This window comes from Anopheles stephensi, chromosome X, assembly GCF_013141755.1.
Source record: "Anopheles stephensi strain Indian chromosome X, UCI_ANSTEP_V1.0, whole genome shotgun sequence".
Lineage (NCBI taxonomy): Eukaryota > Metazoa > Arthropoda > Insecta > Diptera > Culicidae > Anopheles > Anopheles stephensi.
Window position 1 is genome coordinate 17,520,685 of NC_050201.1, and position 19,432 is coordinate 17,540,116.

General features: G+C 40.1%; 2 protein-coding genes across 11 annotated transcripts in view; one reads left to right on the forward strand and one right to left on the reverse strand.

Moving 5' to 3' along the window:
• Positions 1-19,432, reverse strand: part of LOC118512517 (dopamine receptor 2) — a 456,086-nt gene that overhangs the window by 323,126 nt on the left and 113,528 nt on the right. The window lies entirely within an intron of this gene.
• The window catches only part of LOC118512589 (lachesin), a 94,054-nt gene continuing 75,292 nt past the window's right edge, over positions 671-19,432 (forward strand). Inside the window, exons 1-4 of one of the 9 annotated variants that reach the window (XM_036057251.1) lie at positions 671-1,076; positions 1,639-1,681; positions 4,321-5,101; positions 16,986-17,095. In XM_036057251.1, the coding sequence (XP_035913144.1) occupies positions 5,041-5,101; positions 16,986-17,095 (171 nt within the window). In that variant the 5' untranslated portion in view covers positions 671-1,076; positions 1,639-1,681; positions 4,321-5,040. Of the gene's footprint in view, positions 1,077-1,638; positions 1,682-1,805; positions 1,986-2,014; positions 2,271-2,609; positions 2,664-4,320; positions 5,102-16,985; positions 17,096-19,432 lie in introns of those variants that run through there. The other 8 variants (XM_036057304.1, XM_036057242.1, XM_036057288.1 and 5 more) reach the window with 8 other exon arrangements.

Genomic DNA, 19,432 nt, shown 5'->3' on the forward strand with positions numbered 1-19,432 from the left:
TATAATATATTATATATCAGGTCAGAGGTTCGCATTAATGAAAAGATTGCCTGATCTCGAACCGTTTCACTCGTAAAAAGTTTATCATACCTATAAAAAATTGTGAGGGACAAGAAAAACTACACACGAAATGTGAAAGAAAATATCTTTAGATACAGAATATTTCATTCAAAATATGACCTCACATAGGGTTATACGGAAAAACTCGATGGTCAAGGATCATCATTGTGGTCATTTCAACACGTAAGTAAAATATAGGCTTATGTATGACCCAGTACATAGAAATTTGCATAGGTATAGATCGTTGTTGAGCATCATCTGTGTGAGTACATGATACTTTGCGTCACATTACCTCAAATGTATTAACGATGTATTTGTGTATCATATACATATGTATTGTTTGTTATTTTTCTTTATTATCATTGTTTAACTAATTTATAAAACACAATATTCTATATTGCATGTTTTAGATCACATAATATATCATACCATACATGTGCATTTACATCATATCCTGTAAAAAATTCTTAACAGTTTCCCGTGCTAAAATTACTACGCTAAATTAAGTCTTGCTAGGAACAAAAGTTTTCTGCAGTACTGTTAATTTCTTTTCGCATAATAAAACAACAAATATCATGTACAGTATTTTTAAAATCTACTGCACATCTCGGCAAATTTGTCTATAGTTCATGTGTTTATTTTCGTCTGTTTTTTTTTTTTTTTTGTTCAACGTCTACCAGTTTTTCCTCTCGTATCCGAAAGCCACGTTTCGGTTTTACGAGCTTTGCACAACATGCCGAAGTAATGCGGAGCCTCTGCTCGGCATCTGTTCGGTTGGTTGGATCGGAAATCCGAAGCTTTTAGTGCATCGCCCGATGTTTTTGCCATCCAATAGCCGTTTGCTCGTCTGCTGTCGTTTAGCCGTAAGGACTTTTTAGGATACACGTTGAATTCGTTTCCACGCACGAATCAGTTTCACTTGTACCGCTGCAGAAATGCTACACAGTTTTGCCCAAAATTGTTCGTATATAGTTGTATATTGTACCGCAGTGAAGTGTAGATGTGAAAAAATTGAGGTGTCAACGACTTACCAGATTTATTTGGATCTAGTTTCACTTTAGAATATTGTTTTAGTTGGATAGCGTTACAAAATTAGAAGAAAACTGAATACCAATCATCATGTGTTAAATTGTTGTTGTTCTTCGTACTTCTGTAATGCGTACTTCAGGAATATATATATATATATATATATATATATATATATATATATATATATATTTAGAAATTTGCTCAAAAATATGTTTGAAAGTTAACGCAAATTAACTGAAATTTTTAAACATTGTGGCAATTTGTAGAGATATGTACAATTTAGAACACAAGTTTGCTTACCCGTTATCAGATATGCATAATTGTATAGATATGTACATGTATATACAAATATATTTATTTATTTTGCTCTACGTTTATGTACGTATATATATATATATATATATATATATATATATATATATATATATATATATATATATATATATATATATATATATATATATATATATATATATATATATATATGTAAATATATGTCTGTATAATGGTTAAATAACTATTTTAATTTATTTCTACTAAACTTTCCAGAGCACTGCTTTCATGAAACTGTTTGGTATCTAGGAGAACATCTGTACATTCAATTTTGTTCTTAATTATATTTTTAATTGCATTTGCTAACCAATACAATACTTCAAAAATTTTTTTAAAACCATAATTAAAGTTGGTAATGTGTTAAAGTTTCGCCTTTGAAACAGATTTCCGGGAATTGTATAGAAGTGTATAGTGATAGTGCAAATACTAATAAAACGCACGCAATAAAGCATTGGAAATAAATGCAAAGGCGCAATAAGGCATTTGTGTGTCAAAAAATTTAGCCGAATAATGTCTTCTATCAGTAATGCAACAATCAACCAGTTAAGTTTAAGTTTTAGTTCGTGCGTATAGTGAGCGAAATGAGTTACAGTGTTTATATTAAAGATTTTTTTCTTGCTTTCCATGGCGAAATGAGCAATAGCGGTTGAACAAATGGCAGTGTGGACCCTTTTGTGGTGGAAAGATGAGGCTAAAATAATTGTAAAATACACTATAAATAACCTTTTAGGCTTTTTACTTAAAATGAACATCTTTAATTCACTACGCTCTATTAGCTACGCTACTTATCACATGGGTTGAAATTAAAAAAAGCATCAAAATTTTAATGTTTTAAAGACGTAGAAAAAGTAAGTTTAAAGATTAATGTCGTTTGACAATTTGTTAACGCTAAATACATTTAAATCTGGAAGTAGCTATATTTCAATACATATCAAACATCGGATTTTTTTATATGTATATTTTTTGATTACTTACTTTTTCATAATAACTTATTTACTTTGTTCTACAGTAAGTCGCTTTGATTCCCTGTAACACGTGCAAAGAAATATGAAGACAGAACTAAACTAACCGTATATGTCATACATATAAGTGTAAACCATTTATAATTCTCTTGCTATACATGTACGTTTTGCATATATACTTCGCACTGGTTTGCGTATGGTTTAGTTGTAGTTGAAAGTGTATAAATATGCATTATTTATACGCTGTAGATTGCACACCGAATACAAAAAATGTTTAAGGTAAAAATACGCTTTAAATCAAAACTTAGGAAATTTAAGAGATTAAATTGAAGTCAATTTCCAACCAATAATTTTTTATATATTAATTATTACCGTTTTGTCGACTCCGCATGATTTCTTATCTATAATCTAACAAACCAAAAAAATAATTCTTTTTTATTTTTCTTTATATTTATTTCATTTTTGATTTGTGATAGTTGTTACAAGAAGCAACATACATAATTAACAGCATTTTGCTATTTTTCTTTGAAAAATCACCTAGTTGAAAGAAGCTTTCTTTTACCCTTCGTAGTGCTAGTTCGTACAACCAATTCGGTATTTTTTACAAAAATAATCTTGTGTAACTTTTTGCTTAGTACATTAACTGCAAAATTTATTGTTAGTGAATGAAAACTACACCAGCAGCACCTTTGTGGCGTGTAGAATATATAGCCTGCGAAATACTCCATAAGTATAGATGTGTAGTATAGATGTTAACGTATAGCATATGTGCGAGTATATGTATAGCTTATGCACGTGCACGCTATACTGAACTACTGCACAGCTAAAATATAATTTAAATTATTTGCCATATCACACAGCACAATAATTAAAGCATTTTATGAACATGGTTTTGATTTTTTTTCAATTTTAGTATCTTTTAGTCTGTGTCTGTGTTTGTAAGTTCAATGATTCATAATAATTATTGTTTCAAATTCTTTTACTTCTTTGGCACTACAACCTCGTAATTGGAATGTCAGCCCCGCGTACAGACTGATTTTTTTACCAGAATTAAGTATTGAGATTACTGTAAAATAATAAAACGATTAAAATGCTCGATACTGAGGCAAACAATCTTACAGCTTTACATTAATTCTGTCGCAAATTGTTAACAACGACTTTGAACATTTTAAATCAAATTAAAAAAAAAAAATAGATTATACCGACACTTACTTCATTCGCATGTCAAGTGAGTGTTTTATCTTCATTTTTTAATTATTTTAAAGAATATGTGTCAGATTGTGAATGAAGAACGTGAAGAAATTTGTTGTCAAAGTTGATTTATTAGTTTATCCATGTGGCCTGAATGTACTTACATTCCTGGTTCGATTATAAGAGAAATACCCTTGGATGTGGCATAGACTCTAAAAATAGAGAGGAAATTAACACAGAATAGAGAGGATGAAGTGACACAAAAAATAAAAAAAGGATTTATGTGATTGCTTCACTGAATAATGTACCTTAATTGATTTATTAATATATTATAACAATTTCTCAATTTAAGAATATAAATTTTTAGTATTAGAGTACATAATACAGTATATAATGTAAGTAATAATGTCACAATGAAAATATGAATGATTGGCAATAGATTTGTTTGCGTTGGTGCAGTAGCCTTACTTATAACTAATGAATTGCTACGAAAAGGTTTGCATACGGTTTAGCAAGTGTTACAAGCTTGATTTCGCTTTTGGAGTTCTCTCTTTACAAATGCTATCAAATTTTTCTTTCTTGCGTGTTTCTGACGTTCTTTTCATTGACATACTTTTGTGGCGTATTATTAATTTGTTGAAAAGTTTCATTTAATGTGTTAACATGCAGTGTGTCTTTTAGATGCAGTCAAACAGAACATATACTGCTACCGTTTTGTATAATGTTATTATCTTGCCTCTTACAGATTGTACCACGACTGTTGTTGCCAATTAAAAAAAATACTCACAAAAAATCAGAAGCGAAAAAAGTGAACCTTTATGTTAATAGTTATTTACTGTGATTATATAACAATTACCAACTGTAACGGTCATAATTGGTGTCAACAATATCGAATAAAAAGTTTAGATGTATAAGTGGAAAAACGAGTCGAAAACGAAAACCTGATGATTTAGCGAGTGTTAGTGATAAAAAATCGACAATTACTGTAATGCAACAATATGAACTATTCAAGGCATACTTGATACATGTTCATTAGATACGGTTTTGGATAAGCACAAAGATTTTCGTTTGTGGTATTGTGTTGACGGGATAGCTGAAAAAAATTGAAAACTCTGGAATTTAAATATGTGCCACACATAGTTATTGAACACGCGGTAAATCACAATAACTAGTGATAAGTCTTTCAAATATATTATGGAAAGTTTTTTTTTACAAAACTAGCAATTCTAGTGTAATCGTATGCAACGAGAGCTTATAACCAAATTTTTCTCGGTCTAGTGAATCGCACATCGAAAGAAATAGGAACAAAAGTTTCATTATCTACGAACTGAAATATGTCGGTTGAACTTAAATCGTTCGGTTATTTACTCTACCAAAGTTAGGTCGGCTCGTATGGTGTGAAACACGTTTTTATATAGTGTTGTTAAGTATTGTGTGATACAACGAAGTGAATCACGCTTCAATAATGCAACTAAAGTTCTTCATCAGCACGACATTGCTTATTGCTTTATTGCTGCAGGTCAATGGTAAGTAAAACCTCGTAAACTAAACCAAAAACAAATATATTTTTTATTTATATAGAATGGCCGACCGTACGTCTAAATTGCTGTTTATATATCTTCGATTTTCATTACAAGTTAATTTTCTGTAGAATACATCAATGGTCGGAATACAGCAAATTATATGCAAAGTTCTATTTCTGAACCAAGGTGGCACATTTAGAAAAGATTTTAGAAATTTATTTTGTATTCTTTGAAGTTTCAGCTTATGTGTCTTAGCTCAGGAGGTCCACACTGGTGAGGCATATGTAATATTTGAATTAAATTAATTTGAGTTTTTATTTTTATTCAGTCATAGAGACTTTGAGTTTCAAAGAGCCCATTCGCCTCTTTTTTTATTTGAAAAATAATAATAGACTAATTCAATAAGCTATACGGCCTGGCCGCCTTTCATGAATAAAGAAAAGGCTTATTCAGAATGGCTTCCGAATTTGAACCCTCTAAGGCCTTGCATGGTAAAATAAAGTCAAGGGAAGGCAGTAAGGGTAGGTCAAGACCTCCAGAGATTGACGAGCCCAATAAGAAGAAGAAGATATTCAGATAGAACTTGAAGGTTGAAATCGTTGAATGTATCAAAATTAAACAACGAGTTCTCCTGCGATGCTCTTTTCAGATTAGGAATGCACGATAAAACACATTATTCAGCCATAACTTAAATTCAGAGTATAAGAGACAATTATTATCAATTAGTTTTTCTACGTGTTAATGTCTCAGAGTCTGGTCATGGCGCGCAACATAAAAACAGTTAATTTTTTTGTTGAAAAGGTTTTTCGATTGTCGTGGCAAGGAGGCTTGTCACACTTTCTTGATTCTGTTTAAATAGAAGTGTAATCTTTTCAAATATTTCTATACAGTAATATTAAAACAATGGGTAGAGTAATCGAGATAGCCAACAAACATCAGAATGAAACTACTTTCAGTTTTCATCTGTCATGATAAAAGCTCTGATAAATGTCCGATCAGTCTGCCTCTAGCTTCCGTAGAGAAAGCATGTGTTTCGCTCGGAAGCGTCCTTACGAATTATTTCTAAAGGCAGATAAGTGGTCACCGCTCTCGTGTGCTATTGCGTACCCAGCGCAAATACTCGTAGCATACTAATCGGTGTTTCGTGTTCTCTCCGATATTCGCTCGGAGTTGGGTCGTTAACTGTTCGTGTCGTGAGTGTGTGTCTTGTAAATCGTTGCGACAAACAAGCGTTTCGCTCAGCGTGGTCGCATTGATCGACACTTGTACTCAGTGAGCGTGTGTGATTGTGTGTGTTTATTAGTGCGTCGTGTGACACGGAGAATTTAATCCTGCTACCTGCTCGAAGTGCAGCCGGATTGGTCACGCCGATCCGTTCTGCACCCTGTACCCTGTGTACAGGAAACTGCAAAGGGAGCAGACCAAAACAGTAGCTGAGCGGGCACGCTGCTCATACAGCGATGCTGTTAAGGAAGCAAACGCATCGAACGCCTTTGCAGCGCTGGGAAACACAACTGCAAGTGGCGAGCCCAACCCTGCTGCGATTGAGCAGGTGACAATGAGTCGAGCAAAGGTCCTTATAAAAAGGAACAACGAAAGTTCCTGAAGAAAAAAACTTTTGGATCCATCGCGCCACAACAAAATCAAATTTCGGTACTGACCCCACAAGTGACGCTGATACTCCCATTCCTGCTCCCCAAATTACCAGGAAGCAGCCCAAGAATAAGCGATCAATCCGGGCCGAAGCTCCTTTGGAAAACCTAGCTTTTCCGACTGAGCCCAAAGGCTTCCTGAGGATTCCAACCCCGTCCCATTCCGAGATCCTTGAGTCCCTCCTCTTGACCCTTAACTTCCCACAGCATCTGCACATGATCGCAACTTGGGCCCTTCCTTTCCTGAAGGGGATGATCCAACAGTGGCTGGCTCAATGGCCATGCTTAAGTATGATGGTCCGTTTGGATGATTAATGGCTCCTTCGGCTACTATCATACGGTGGAACTGTAGGAGTTTGCTTGGCAAGCTAAACTCTTTCAATTTTTTTTTCGTTAATTTATAGAGGCTTTGGGTCTTTGAGACCTCATTCGCCTCTTTCCTGTCTATTGTTACATATGTGTGGTAAAAACTACAGTGAGTATGGCTTAGCTATTGCTTAACTATTATTCTTTTTGTAATATGGAAACTATTGTGCTATGAATTTATAGTTCTCAGTACAGGTTGCTGATGTGTAAAAATCGGATGAGGCGGTTCTGGTGTTGCTTGTCGGGAGATAGTATGATGGCTAGGTTGGTATCTAGTTGGCAGGTGGTTTGGTGTGTAGTGTATCCATGGCAATCGGTAAGGATGTGGCGGACGGTAATGTCGACGCCACAGAAGCTGCAGAGTGGAGGACTGGATCTTTCTAGCAGGTAGGAGTGGGTCAGGCGGGTGTGACCAATGCGAAGCCGGGAAAAGACTCGTTGGATGTGGCTGGAATCGGGATCGTCCCAGGGTGCGGTGTTGTGCTTGATAGAGCGGAGATTTGTGGAGAGGTCTAGGTTGTGCCAGGTGGTGTTCCAGTGTTGAGCGACTATTGTGAGGTGAAGCGGATGGCGTCACGGCGCGAAAGAGAGCTGTGCAGTTCTGCCAGACGGAGTAAACTCTTTCAAAGCATTAGTGGGCGAACATAACTGCGATGTGTTTGCCCTCTGTGAAACTTGGCTATCGGAAGACATTCCTTCCTGGGATATAACATAATCTGCGAAGATCGCGTAACTAGGGGTGGGGGTACTGATTGGTGTTCGAAAGAGTCACACTTTCACCAGAATACCCACCCCTAGACAAGAAATGATAGAAACTGTCGCAGTTAAGGCAAAACTAGGCAATCTTCACTTGACTTCACGTGACATGCGTTTAACTCGCATGGAATCGCCCGGGGGTGCGATAAGGATGACATTTGCTCTCCTATCATCCGAGATATCTGTGACAGATTTGGTTTTTCAATTCTCAACTCAGGGATCAACTACAATGCAGACACCTCAAAGTAGGGCGAGTGCACTGGACCTGTCTCTATGTCCATCAGTAATGGCCCTGGATTTTAGTTGGAAGGTGATCCAGGACCCTATCGGCAGTGACCACTTGCCGATAGAAATTTCCTACATCAAGGGAGGATGTCCAGTAGAAGGAACCCCGGTTAAATGTGACTTAACGAGGAACATCGACTGGACGAGATACGGCGAATTAATAGCCGCTTCGCTTTCTCTTGAGTTGGAAGATTTGTCTCCTGTCAAGGAGTACGAAAAACTTGTTTCAATTATAAACAAGTGCGCCCTTGACGCCCAAACAAGGCGTCCTACCAAGCAAGGAAATTTAAAAAACCTCCCACTCCTTGGTGGGACAAGGATTGCCAAGCGGCTTTTACTAAGAAGTGTGAGGCATTTAAAGCCTTCCGGGACACGGGCTCGAGGTCCTCATATGAAAAATATAAAGGACTAGAAAGAACGTGCAAAAACCTGTTGAAGACGAAGAAGAGGGTTATTGGCGTAGATACGTCAAAAATCTAGACTCTGCTTCTTCTCCTTCTTTCTTGGTACTACAACCTCGAGAGGTCTCGGCCTGCCATTTCTGGCTTTCTGTGATTTAATTTTACCCGTAGTAAAGTAGTCAAGCCTTACATACGAGGAGGCGATCTGGATGTGATTTGAACGCCGGCCCTGGTGTGTGAAGACCCGCGCCGCTGTCGCCTCTGCCACTTAATCGCCCCAGTAGACTATGCTTCTTCACTTAATTCGCTTTGGAGAATGGCTAGAAGGATGCGAAACAGCAACAACATCAAGGAAAGCGAAAGCTTTTCTGGCGAGTGGCTGTATCAATTCGCCCACAAGTTTTGTCCAGATTTCGTTCCTGCGCATAACTTCAAACAACATGCGCATAGTAGTGACCCTAGGATGGACCCACCGTTCACAATGGTAGAGCTATAACTTGCAAATCAGCAAGTCAAGCAAAAATTCCTCCCCAGGTCTAGATCAGATTGGCAGCAAAGTGCTTCAATTTCTTCCCGACGTAGCGAGGAAACGTCTGTTAAGCATCTTCAACAATATGTTGGAGGTCAACAGCGTCTCGCAAGAGTGGAGAGAAGTGAAAGTTGACACTATCTTGAAGCCTGGTAAACCGCCATCAAGACACGACTCGTATCGGCCAATATCGTTACTTTCGTGTCTGAGGAAACCGCTTGAAAGGATAATTCTTTTTCGGTTAGAAGAATGGTTGGAATCGAACAACCTTCACTCAAATACCCAGTTTGGTTTTCGTAAAGCCAGGGGTACTAATGACTGCTTAGCCCTTCTGGTTACAGAAATAGAGCTTGCTCGTGCACGCAAGTAGAACATGGGATCTATTTTCCTGGATATACAGGGGGCATTTGACTCAGTATCACCATACAAGCTGAGTCAAAAACTAGAAAATATGGGGCTGGGTCCAAAGTTGAACAACTTTCTGTTCAACCTTTTGTGGGAGAAAGCTATGAATTTCAACAATGGTCATGTTCAGCTAAAGCAGACCAGTTTCCATGGACTAGCCCAAGGGTCCTGCTTGAGTCCCCTGCTATATAACTTCTATGTCAGTGAAATAGATTCTTGTCTCGCTCCGAACTGCAGCATTAGACAATTGGCAGACGACGGCGTCATATCTTTTGTAAGCAGGGACTCTGCCGAAATACAACTGGCTTTACAAACTACTTTGGACAACCTTGCCGAGTGGTCTGACAACCTTGGTATCAAGTTCTCTACAACGAAAACTGAGATGGTAGTCTTTTCACCTTTTAGCGACACGTCAAACGGGGAAAGATATCTTCTTCTTCTTCTCCTTCCTTGGCACTAGTTAACGACTCCCGTTTGTCAACTCTGCATTTTCTAGTTTTGTCAACCGCCACCGGCCACTTCACTGATAAATTGCACCGATCAGCAAACAGCGTCGATCAGCAAACCGTGTTGATTGTCTGAGCTAGTTACCGATTGCAAAACATGCAATAGCCGAATCAGCAATAGTCATCAAGAATCGTCAATATTTTCCCCTTCCCTATATAATTCCCAAAAAGCAACTTGTATGTAAATCAAAATTAATAAAATCAATCGGATTTTGATCGCAGAATAAGCATGTCTCGATTTCCTTCGTCTGTGTCCGAACCCTATAGTTTTAACTCACTACAACCTCGAGAGGGTTTTACCTGCCATTTCTGGCTTTCTGTGGCTTGATTTTACCGGTAGTACGGGAAAAGATATCAACTACCGACAGTTTTCGATGCCTTGGTGTTTGGTTCAATTCAAGACTAAACTAGAGTACACATATCACCCATCTGGTGCAAAAATGCAGCAAAAGAATCAACTTTCTAAGGACAGTCACAGGATTCTGGTGGGGCGCACATCCAACAGACGTCCTGCGACTGTATATGACAACGGTACTATCCCTGTTGGAATATGGAAGCATATGCTTCCATTGGGCATCCAACACGCATATCCTCAAACTAGAGAGGCTACAGTATCGTTGTCTTAGACTCACGATAGGGAGCATGAAATCAACACACAACAGGCCCTAGAAGTGATAACCGGAGTGATGCCGCTGAAACTACGTTTTGAAATGCTGTCGCTTCGCCTTCTAGTCCGTTCTTCAGTATCAAATCCCTTGATCGAAGAAAATTTTAAAGCGCTTCTAGAGACAGGTTCTAAGAGCAAGATCTTGAAAATCTACCAAGATTTTGTTGGTTAATAATTTAAATAAATAAAAGTTAATAAATTAAATAAATAAAAAATAATATAATAATAATAATCACAAAAGGAATGGTGGATATGGATTGGATGGATAATGAAGGATCAGACCGTTGTCTCTGGCGAATTGGTAGATGAGTCTGCCGCTTATTAGATGACCGATGTTTCTTATTTCTGTAACCGGTACTCTGCCATTGCTCCCGACTGCGCCCAACAAGGAGGGTCTGGGGATTCAAACTCCACGCAGGACCACAGAAGGTGATCCACATCGTGAAATCCGTCACCGCAACCACACACATTCGTCTGAGCCAGAGTTATACGTGGCAGATGAGCAATCAACGCGAAATGATTCGACATAAGTTGAGACATCATGCGTATGAATATCCGGTCTACAGAGAGCCCACCGAACCAAGGCCGCAGGGACACTTGCGGAGAGATCGAGAAAAGGAATCGGCCGAGATCATCCCACATACTCTGCCAGCGAGACAGGAAAAGTTGCTGTGGTAGACGAAGAAACTCTCGGGCCGAGATTGGACGGTCGTAAAAGGCGCCTTGTTGGACGCCTGTTTTGAGTCTGCCTTCTCGTTGCCGGGAATTCCACAATGAGAAGGTACCCAAATTAGCGAAATCCTGAACGCCTTATCGAACATGGAGCCAAGCAATTCTATAATTTTCATGGTAAGGAAATCCTGACTCTTAACAGCCTTCGGGGATCGTAGTGCTTCGATAGCGCTAAGGCTATCTGTAAAGATGAAGTACTGATCCGAAGGTCTCGCTGCTATAATCAATAGTGCGTACAAGATTGCGGCTAGTTCTGCGGTGTAAACTCTTCACGGCTCCCGCAATTTGAAAAATGCTTCGGCGTACTCACTAAAAACGCCGAAGCCAGTGCCTTCCTTAGAGGATGATCTGTCAGTGTAATACTGGCTACTTTGGTCTAAATGGCCATACTTATCCCTGCAAATGCCCGGAACTACCATCGGGCGAAGATCATTCGGTATGGTCTTAATTTCCTCGTGCAACGAGGAATCTGTTGTTAACAGGGAACTGTAGGTCTCAGGAAGGGCAGCACGGTTTAATGCCTGTGGAGCGCTAGGATGCACTTGTGGGGCAACAAAATCTTCGTATATTTTCAAGATCTTCCTCTTAGAACCTGTCTCTAGAAGCGCTTTAAAATTTTCTTCGATCAAGGGATTTGATACTGAAGAACGGACTAGAAGGCGAAGCGATAGCATTTCAAAACGTAGTTTCAGCGGCATCACTCCGGTTATCACTTCTAGGGCCTGTTGTGTGTTGATTTCATGCTCCCTATCGTGAGTCTAAGACAACGATACTGTAGCCTCTCTAGTTTGAGGATATGCGTGTTGGATGCCCAATGGAAGCATATGCTTCCATATTCCAACAGGGATAGTACCGTTGTCATATACAGTCGCAGGACGTCTGTTGGATGTGCGCCCCACCAGAATCCTGTGACTGTCCTTAGAAAGTTGATTCTTTTGCTGCATTTTTGCACCAGATGGGTGATGTGTGTACTCCAATTTAGCCTTGAGTTGAACCACACACCAAGGTATCGAAAATTGTTGGTAGTTGATATCTTTTCACCGTACAAAAAGACATCAATTTTCGGGTCAAATAGTCTCTGCCATAGAACAAGTTCTCTGCCATACCAAGGTTTTCAGACCACTCGGCAAGGTTGTCCAAAGTAGTTTGTAAAGCCAGTTTTATTTCGGCGGCGTCCCTGCTTACAAATGATATGACGCCGTCGTCTGCCAATTGCCTAAAGCTGCAGTTCGGAGCGAGGCAAGAATCTATTTCACTGACAACAATCACTCCAGAATCACTGACATAAAAGTTTTATAACAGGGGACTCAAGCAGGACCCTTGTGCTAGTCCATGGAAACTGGTCCGCTTTAGCTGAACATGACCATTGTTGAAATTCATAGCTTTCTCCGACAAAAGGTTGAACAGAAAGTTATTCAACTTTGGACCCAGCCCCACATTTTCTAGTTTTTGACTCAGCTTGTATGGTGATACTGAGTCAAATGCCCCCTGTATATCCAGGAAAATAGACCCCATGCTCTGCTTGCGTGCACGAGCAAGCTCTATTTCTGTAACCAGAAGGGCTAAGCAGTCATTAGTACCCCTGGCTTTACGAAAACCAAACTGGGTATTCGAGTGAAGGTTGTTCGATTCCAACCATTCTTCAAACCGAAACAGAATCATCCTTTCAAGGAGTTTCCTCAGACACGACAGTAACGATATTGGCCGATACGAGTCGTGTCTTGATGACGGTTTGCCAGGCTTCAAGATAGTGTCAACTTTCACTTCTCTCCACTCTTGCGGGACGCTGTTGACCTCCAACATATTGTTGAAGATGCTTAACAGACGTTTCCTCGCTACGTCGGGAAGAAATTGAAGCACTTTGCTGCCAATCTGATCTAGACCTGGGGAGGAATTTTTGCTTGACTTGCTGATTTGCAAGTTATAGCTCTACCATTGTGAACGGTGGGTCCATCCTAGGGTCACTACTAGGCGCATGTTGTTTGAAGTTATGCACAGGAACGAAATCGGGACAAAACTTGTGGGCGAATTGATACAGCCACTCGCCAGAAAAGCTTTCGCTTTCCTTGATGTTGTTGCTGTTTCGCATCCTTCTAGCCATTCTCCAAAGCGAATTAAGTGAAGAAGCATGGTCTAGATTATTGACGTATCTACGCCAATAACCCTTTTTCTTCGCCTTCAAGGCGTTGTTCAACGGGTGCACGTTCTTTCTAGTCCTTTATATGTTTCATATAAAGACCTCGAGCCCGTGTCCCGGAAGGCTTTAAATGCCTCACGCTTCTGGGTAAAAGCCGCTTGGCAATCCTTGTCCCACCAAGGAGTGGGATCAAAAGCGGTTCAGGCAAGACCGCTGCAAAATTTCCAAGATCCTCTTTGAACTTTTCAATTTTTTCTTTTTCATTATTGGATATCGGGGGGATATAAATAGACGCAATTGTCACGTGCAGAACGCCCAGTTTTGCCTTAACTGCGACAGTTTCTATTATTTTATGTCTTGGGGTAGGTATTCTGGTTAAAGTGTGACTCTTTCGAACACCAATCAGTACACGAATCAGGAGCTTCGGCCTGAGGTGATCGCTTCTTCTTGGGCTGCTTCCTGGCAATTTGGAGGGCGGGAGTTTTGGGATCAGCGTCACATTTTGGACCGGGGGAAGAAACTTTAGCGTGGTGCTGTGGTGCCATAGGTTTTCTTTTCGTCTTTAAAACCTCTCGCTGTACCTTTTTGTAAGGCACTCTCTTGATCTTTACCGATCTCAGAGGCACCTGTTCAGGTGCAGTCGGACTAGGCTCGCCATTAGCAGTTGTACCCAAAACTGCAAAAGGGTTCGTTGCGTTAGCTCCCTTGAGAGCATCGCTGTACGAATCGAGTGCCCGCTCGGCTACAGTTTTTGTCTGCTCCTTCTGGAGTGTCCGGTACACAGAACACAAGGCTACCTCATGCCACTCCTCCCGACAATGCGAACATTTATGGGACGGAGCTTTTCACTCCTCACTAGTATGCGCTCCTCTGCATTTACCGCAACATGTTTTGTGGGTACAAAACGGTTGTGCGAGTTCAATCTGGCTGCACTTCGAACAGGTGGCCCTAGGGAGGCCCAAGGTGTGCCAATGGTGCACAAACGGCCGGTGGATGGGTATCCGGAGACATTCAAGAATTAGGGCCTGCGGAAGTACCATTCCGTCAAACGTAATCCGGAGGGAGGGAGTCGGAATTATTTTTTTCGTCCTTTGACGAGGGGTCTAGCTTGAAGAGCTTTTTTCACTTCAAGAACTTTAACCCTTGGGGTATCTGGTGCTTGAAATGCACCTATACCATATTTCAAAATAGGCTTAAGTCTGAATAGATGCCCCCCCACTCACGGACACACATTTTTGCAACTGAGCCAGTCAAATTCCTCAACTACGCTGGTAATTTCCACCAGGATATACCGGGGATATAAACCCGGTAGTGCTCCGTATAATCTGGATCAGCCGCAATGACATTGGCTTGAGCCCGCTCCTTTGCGGTGACCCTGATCTTGTTCGGGCGCATCCGATACACATCTGCAATGCCCGGGTACTTCTTAAATAACGATGCCGCGATCGTCCTTACATCAAGTTGTTTGTATCGTGGCATGAAAAAAAAAAAACAAAAGGTTTTCTCTCCCATGACGGTGAGTAGGCCCTTGCTCGATGTTTCGATGGAGTTCTCAATATTATTCGTCAGAGGGGCACTGTTTGCCAGCGGGGCACTTGTAAGTGCAGCACTACACGTAAGCGGGGCACTACAAGATGCCTTCGAGGTTGAAGGCCTCTCTTTTATTTCATATTTTTTCGTGGCAGGAGCGGCCTTAGGGCGACCTGGTTTACGCTTTACGTTGGGCTTAATCTCCCTTTCCGAGTCAGAATTATCTGACCCCATGCCAGGACCGAAGTCAACGGGAGAGGTGGGATATGACAAAAACTACCGTCACACTCGATAAATAGCACGCGCGCACAGGTACACACACAAACACACACACACTGGACTGATCACGATCGATGCGACGATGCAGCGTCGATACGCTTGCTTATCGCAACGATCTACAGATACACACACTCAATACACTAGGAACAAACGTCGATCAGGGCTAAGCGCCACTCGATCGATTACAAAACCTCCGAGCGAAAACCGGAGAAAGACGGAGACACCGATTAGTACGATGCGGGTTATCGCGTTGATTACCCAATCGCACTCAAGAACAATGCCAGCAATCTGTCGTATGTAGGGATGGGTAGATCGGACCATTTGCCGGAACGGATCTGCCCGGAGCGCTCCGCCGCCGGAGTCGAGTCCGAATCATGATTTCGCGCTCCGGTTTTTTTTATCTGGGGGTCACGACTCCGATCCGATTCAGTATATAAATGAGTCCGATCCAATCCGAAAGAATGATTCCGACCAGTTCCGGAATCGTTTTCGATCCCGGACTTATTTTGATTCCGGACTTGTTTTGATTCAAGACTCGTTTGGATTCCGGACTCGTATTTTATTCTGCTTACTGTGTTTCTTTTTCATTTCGCAGCGGCTGCTTACTCAAATTTGGTAAATTTGTTTGGGTGTATAAACTCACACCTTCAATTGATTTTAAGTCCATGCCATTTTATTGCTCATGCATACGCTTTCTATTCACTCGTTTAATATGTTTCTGACTCCTATTGATGACGCTCGATTCTCGATTCCGGAAAAAATTGACGACGCTTTAAAAAAGAACAATAACAAAGTGGCGCTTAAAAAAGAAGCATTAAAGACTGCGAGAAAACTGCTCAAATCTCATTAAAGCAGATCGGCATAGGTTAAGCATTTTAAATCGAAAGTTTTATGATCAAAATCATTTAAAGGTTGCATCCAAACAAATTTGCCTCAGCCAGACTATCCTGTAACAAATATGTCATGAATGTACTGCAAAGCGGTTTGCGCATGTTTGTGTAGGTGCGCTATTTAAAAATTAGAAGTAAAAATTGTAACGTTTACCGAGGAACAATAGAAAAGGAGGTGTACAAAACTAACGACAAGTAAGCAACCGCTGTTAAAGGAAAAAGAAACACAGTAAGCGAAAGTAAAAAAACAAGAGGAAATCTCCGTCGCCTCCGAGTCGGAAAACGATTCCGGAATCAAAACGAGTCCGGATTCAAAACGAGTCCAGAATCAAAACGAGTCCGGAACCGAAAACGATACCGGAACTGGTCGGAATCATTCTTTCGGATTGGATCGGACTCATTTGTATGCTGGATCGGATCAGAATCGTGATTCCGAACCGGAGCGCCCATCCCTAGTCATAAGCAAAGGATCTGCATGATGCTTCGGGGCGAAACACGTCCTTTCGCGATGGAAGCTGGAGACAGACTGACATTGATTAAGTGTTAATTGAAGTTTTAGTGACGTATTATTATTTACTGCATATTATTTGGTACGCGTTCTTGATGTTTGAAGATTGACGCCGCAACCGTTTTGGTCATCGAACCGAAACTTGTTCCATTGAACCTTGTTATTCATACTTCATTACTTTTATAACATCTTTTATTTTATAGAAAAGGTGATACAAACATTTTCTTTTTTAATCTTATTTCAGATGTACGCCCATTTCAACCGGACTTTGCTGAACCGATTGTAAACAACTCCATTGCAATCGGAAGAGATGCAACCTTCACCTGCCATGTTCGGCATTTAGGCGGATATCGGGTAAACTATTTTTCTTTCAGGGAAATTTGCTTCACTATTTGAAAAGTTTTTTCTTTTTTACTGTTATTAAAATAAATCAAAATGGTATTCTTGTTGTCAATTCATTCCGGATATTCTCAGAATATTTTTTTTTTTTACTTTTTTTGTTGTTTGATTGGTTAAAAGTCTAACTTTGTCGTAAACTAAAACTATGTCTGACGTATTTTAAACAAGTAAACATAGACTCCCGTACGCATAGTAAAGTACCTTGCTACGGGTAAAATCAAGTTATAGAAAGCCTACGCATAGTTAACTACCTTGATACGGGTAAAATCAAGTTATAGAAAGCCTGAAATGACAAGCCGAGACCTTTCGAGGCTGTAGTGCCAAGAAAGAAGAAGAAGCACAGGTCCTCATGAGTTAATTTATCCATAGTGTAGTAAAGTATCGGCACCGGTTACCCACGGTTAGCAATAATACATCTAGTCTTATCCACTGTAGCAAATACTGGATAACTGGACTGTATAAACAGTATACTGCAGTACTGTTCCATTGCGTGGGATTCTATTCTCCTCGATATGGTTTGAGGGAGTGTAGGCAACATCAACATTTAACCTTTGCAGCAAGCCTCTTATAAGCAAATTAGAAGCAAAACAAATTATAAGTTTTGGGGTACCATAAGTTGTTATTAATTTAATAATGCTGTGTTAGACATCAGCGACACAACGAGATTTCAATGGGGTTATCATCGAGTAACGGGATAGCTTATCTACTACGGTGAGGAACAAATTTAGAGGCGATATGAAAATATCTACATGAACAATGCCTTAAGGTTTGTTTGGAACAGGAGTTTCTGCAAACTTAATTTTATAAGGATGTCTTTCGTATTTGTTTTCCAAACAGATCTTACAAAGGTTTACGAAAGTTCGGATCTTGTTTTTCATCTTCGTAAAATAAAACTTTTGAATAATGAATAATGAATTCGTGATTTTCATCGAATCCTCGATGTGCACTTTCATGCGTCTTTTCAATTACTTCATTCTGTTCTTCAAGGCTTACTTAATCTCTGAGTTTTTTGTGTGTTATTCTTATTGTAATATGGAGGAAATACGGTCGCCATGTAACATGGAGGAGAACGGTCGCCATGTGTTACGCGGGATCGGTCGGTCTTTTACGACGGGGCTTTGCGCATATTCGATTTGAGTCGCGCCGTACTTACGTGGTTCATTTGGGTTTCGTCAAGAGTGACGAACAGCAACTTGCTGAGCGAACCAATTCTTCCCTTTAACGATTGTCCAGGCAATCGTGAAGATTCTAGATGAGAATCTTTCTTACTGGATTGTTGGAGACATCGAGGCCTTACCTTTGGTAGGGGGACACTCGAAGCTCATCGGCGTAGAGTCGGCCAGGCGACTCTAGATATTCAGAAGGAACATCCCTTACTGGCTGGTTGGAGCCTTTGAGGCCTTACCTTGGGTAGGGGGACTCTCTAAGCTCTTGAAAGGATTTGAACGTCAGATTTGAGTTGCGTCAAGTCTCAGCCCAGAACCAACTCTCTCGTTGGCTGGCGAAGACAGTTTTATTTATACCAACAATTTCTTAGTTTATGGTTAGTTCATTCGCCTTAAGTTAGGTTAAAATTCTTTACGTTATTGAGTAACTTCTTGGCTGACGGCAAGAGCGTAGCGCTTCGTTGTAAATAAAGTAATCAAGTTACTTATGGAATTTTCCTTAGGTTGGTTTTGTTTTGAGTCGTTTCCGTTTATTTATTCGTTCACCTGCTGATATGAAATTATCATTCATTGATTTGCTTGTTTCGGGGCGAACGCTGCGTTTGCATAAAATGTGTCGCTATGGATGAGTTGGTCGCGGTGCGATCAATTGCTGCGCTTTCATAAAATGTGTCTCTATGGATGAGTTGGTCGCGGTGCGATCGATTGCTATGCTCGCATAAAATGCGTCGTTATGATTATGTCTGTTTTGTTCTATTTGTTTGCGATGGTTCGGAGTGGATAAAGTTTTACGCTTAGTTGCTGACCGTTATCTGCACCGTGCGATGTTTGGTGCATTGGTTGGTTTGGTTTCGTATTGCCTTGCGCAACTCGCTAGCCGAGTGCGCTAGTCGGTTTTTAATGTTCTTATTGCAATGGGTGTTTGATCAAATTTGCTGAATATGCTGTTCTTGGTGGGGTATAGGGTGCTTCAGTTTAAATAATTGTGGCGTAAGGTTCTGGTGTGATTGATCGTTCCTACGTACGTGTTTATAAAATGTATGTTTTCATGAGGTATTTTTGAGATGTAGAGCAGGGATGCTACATTATTTTAGAAAGTTTATTTTTTTATTTATTGATGAAAAAC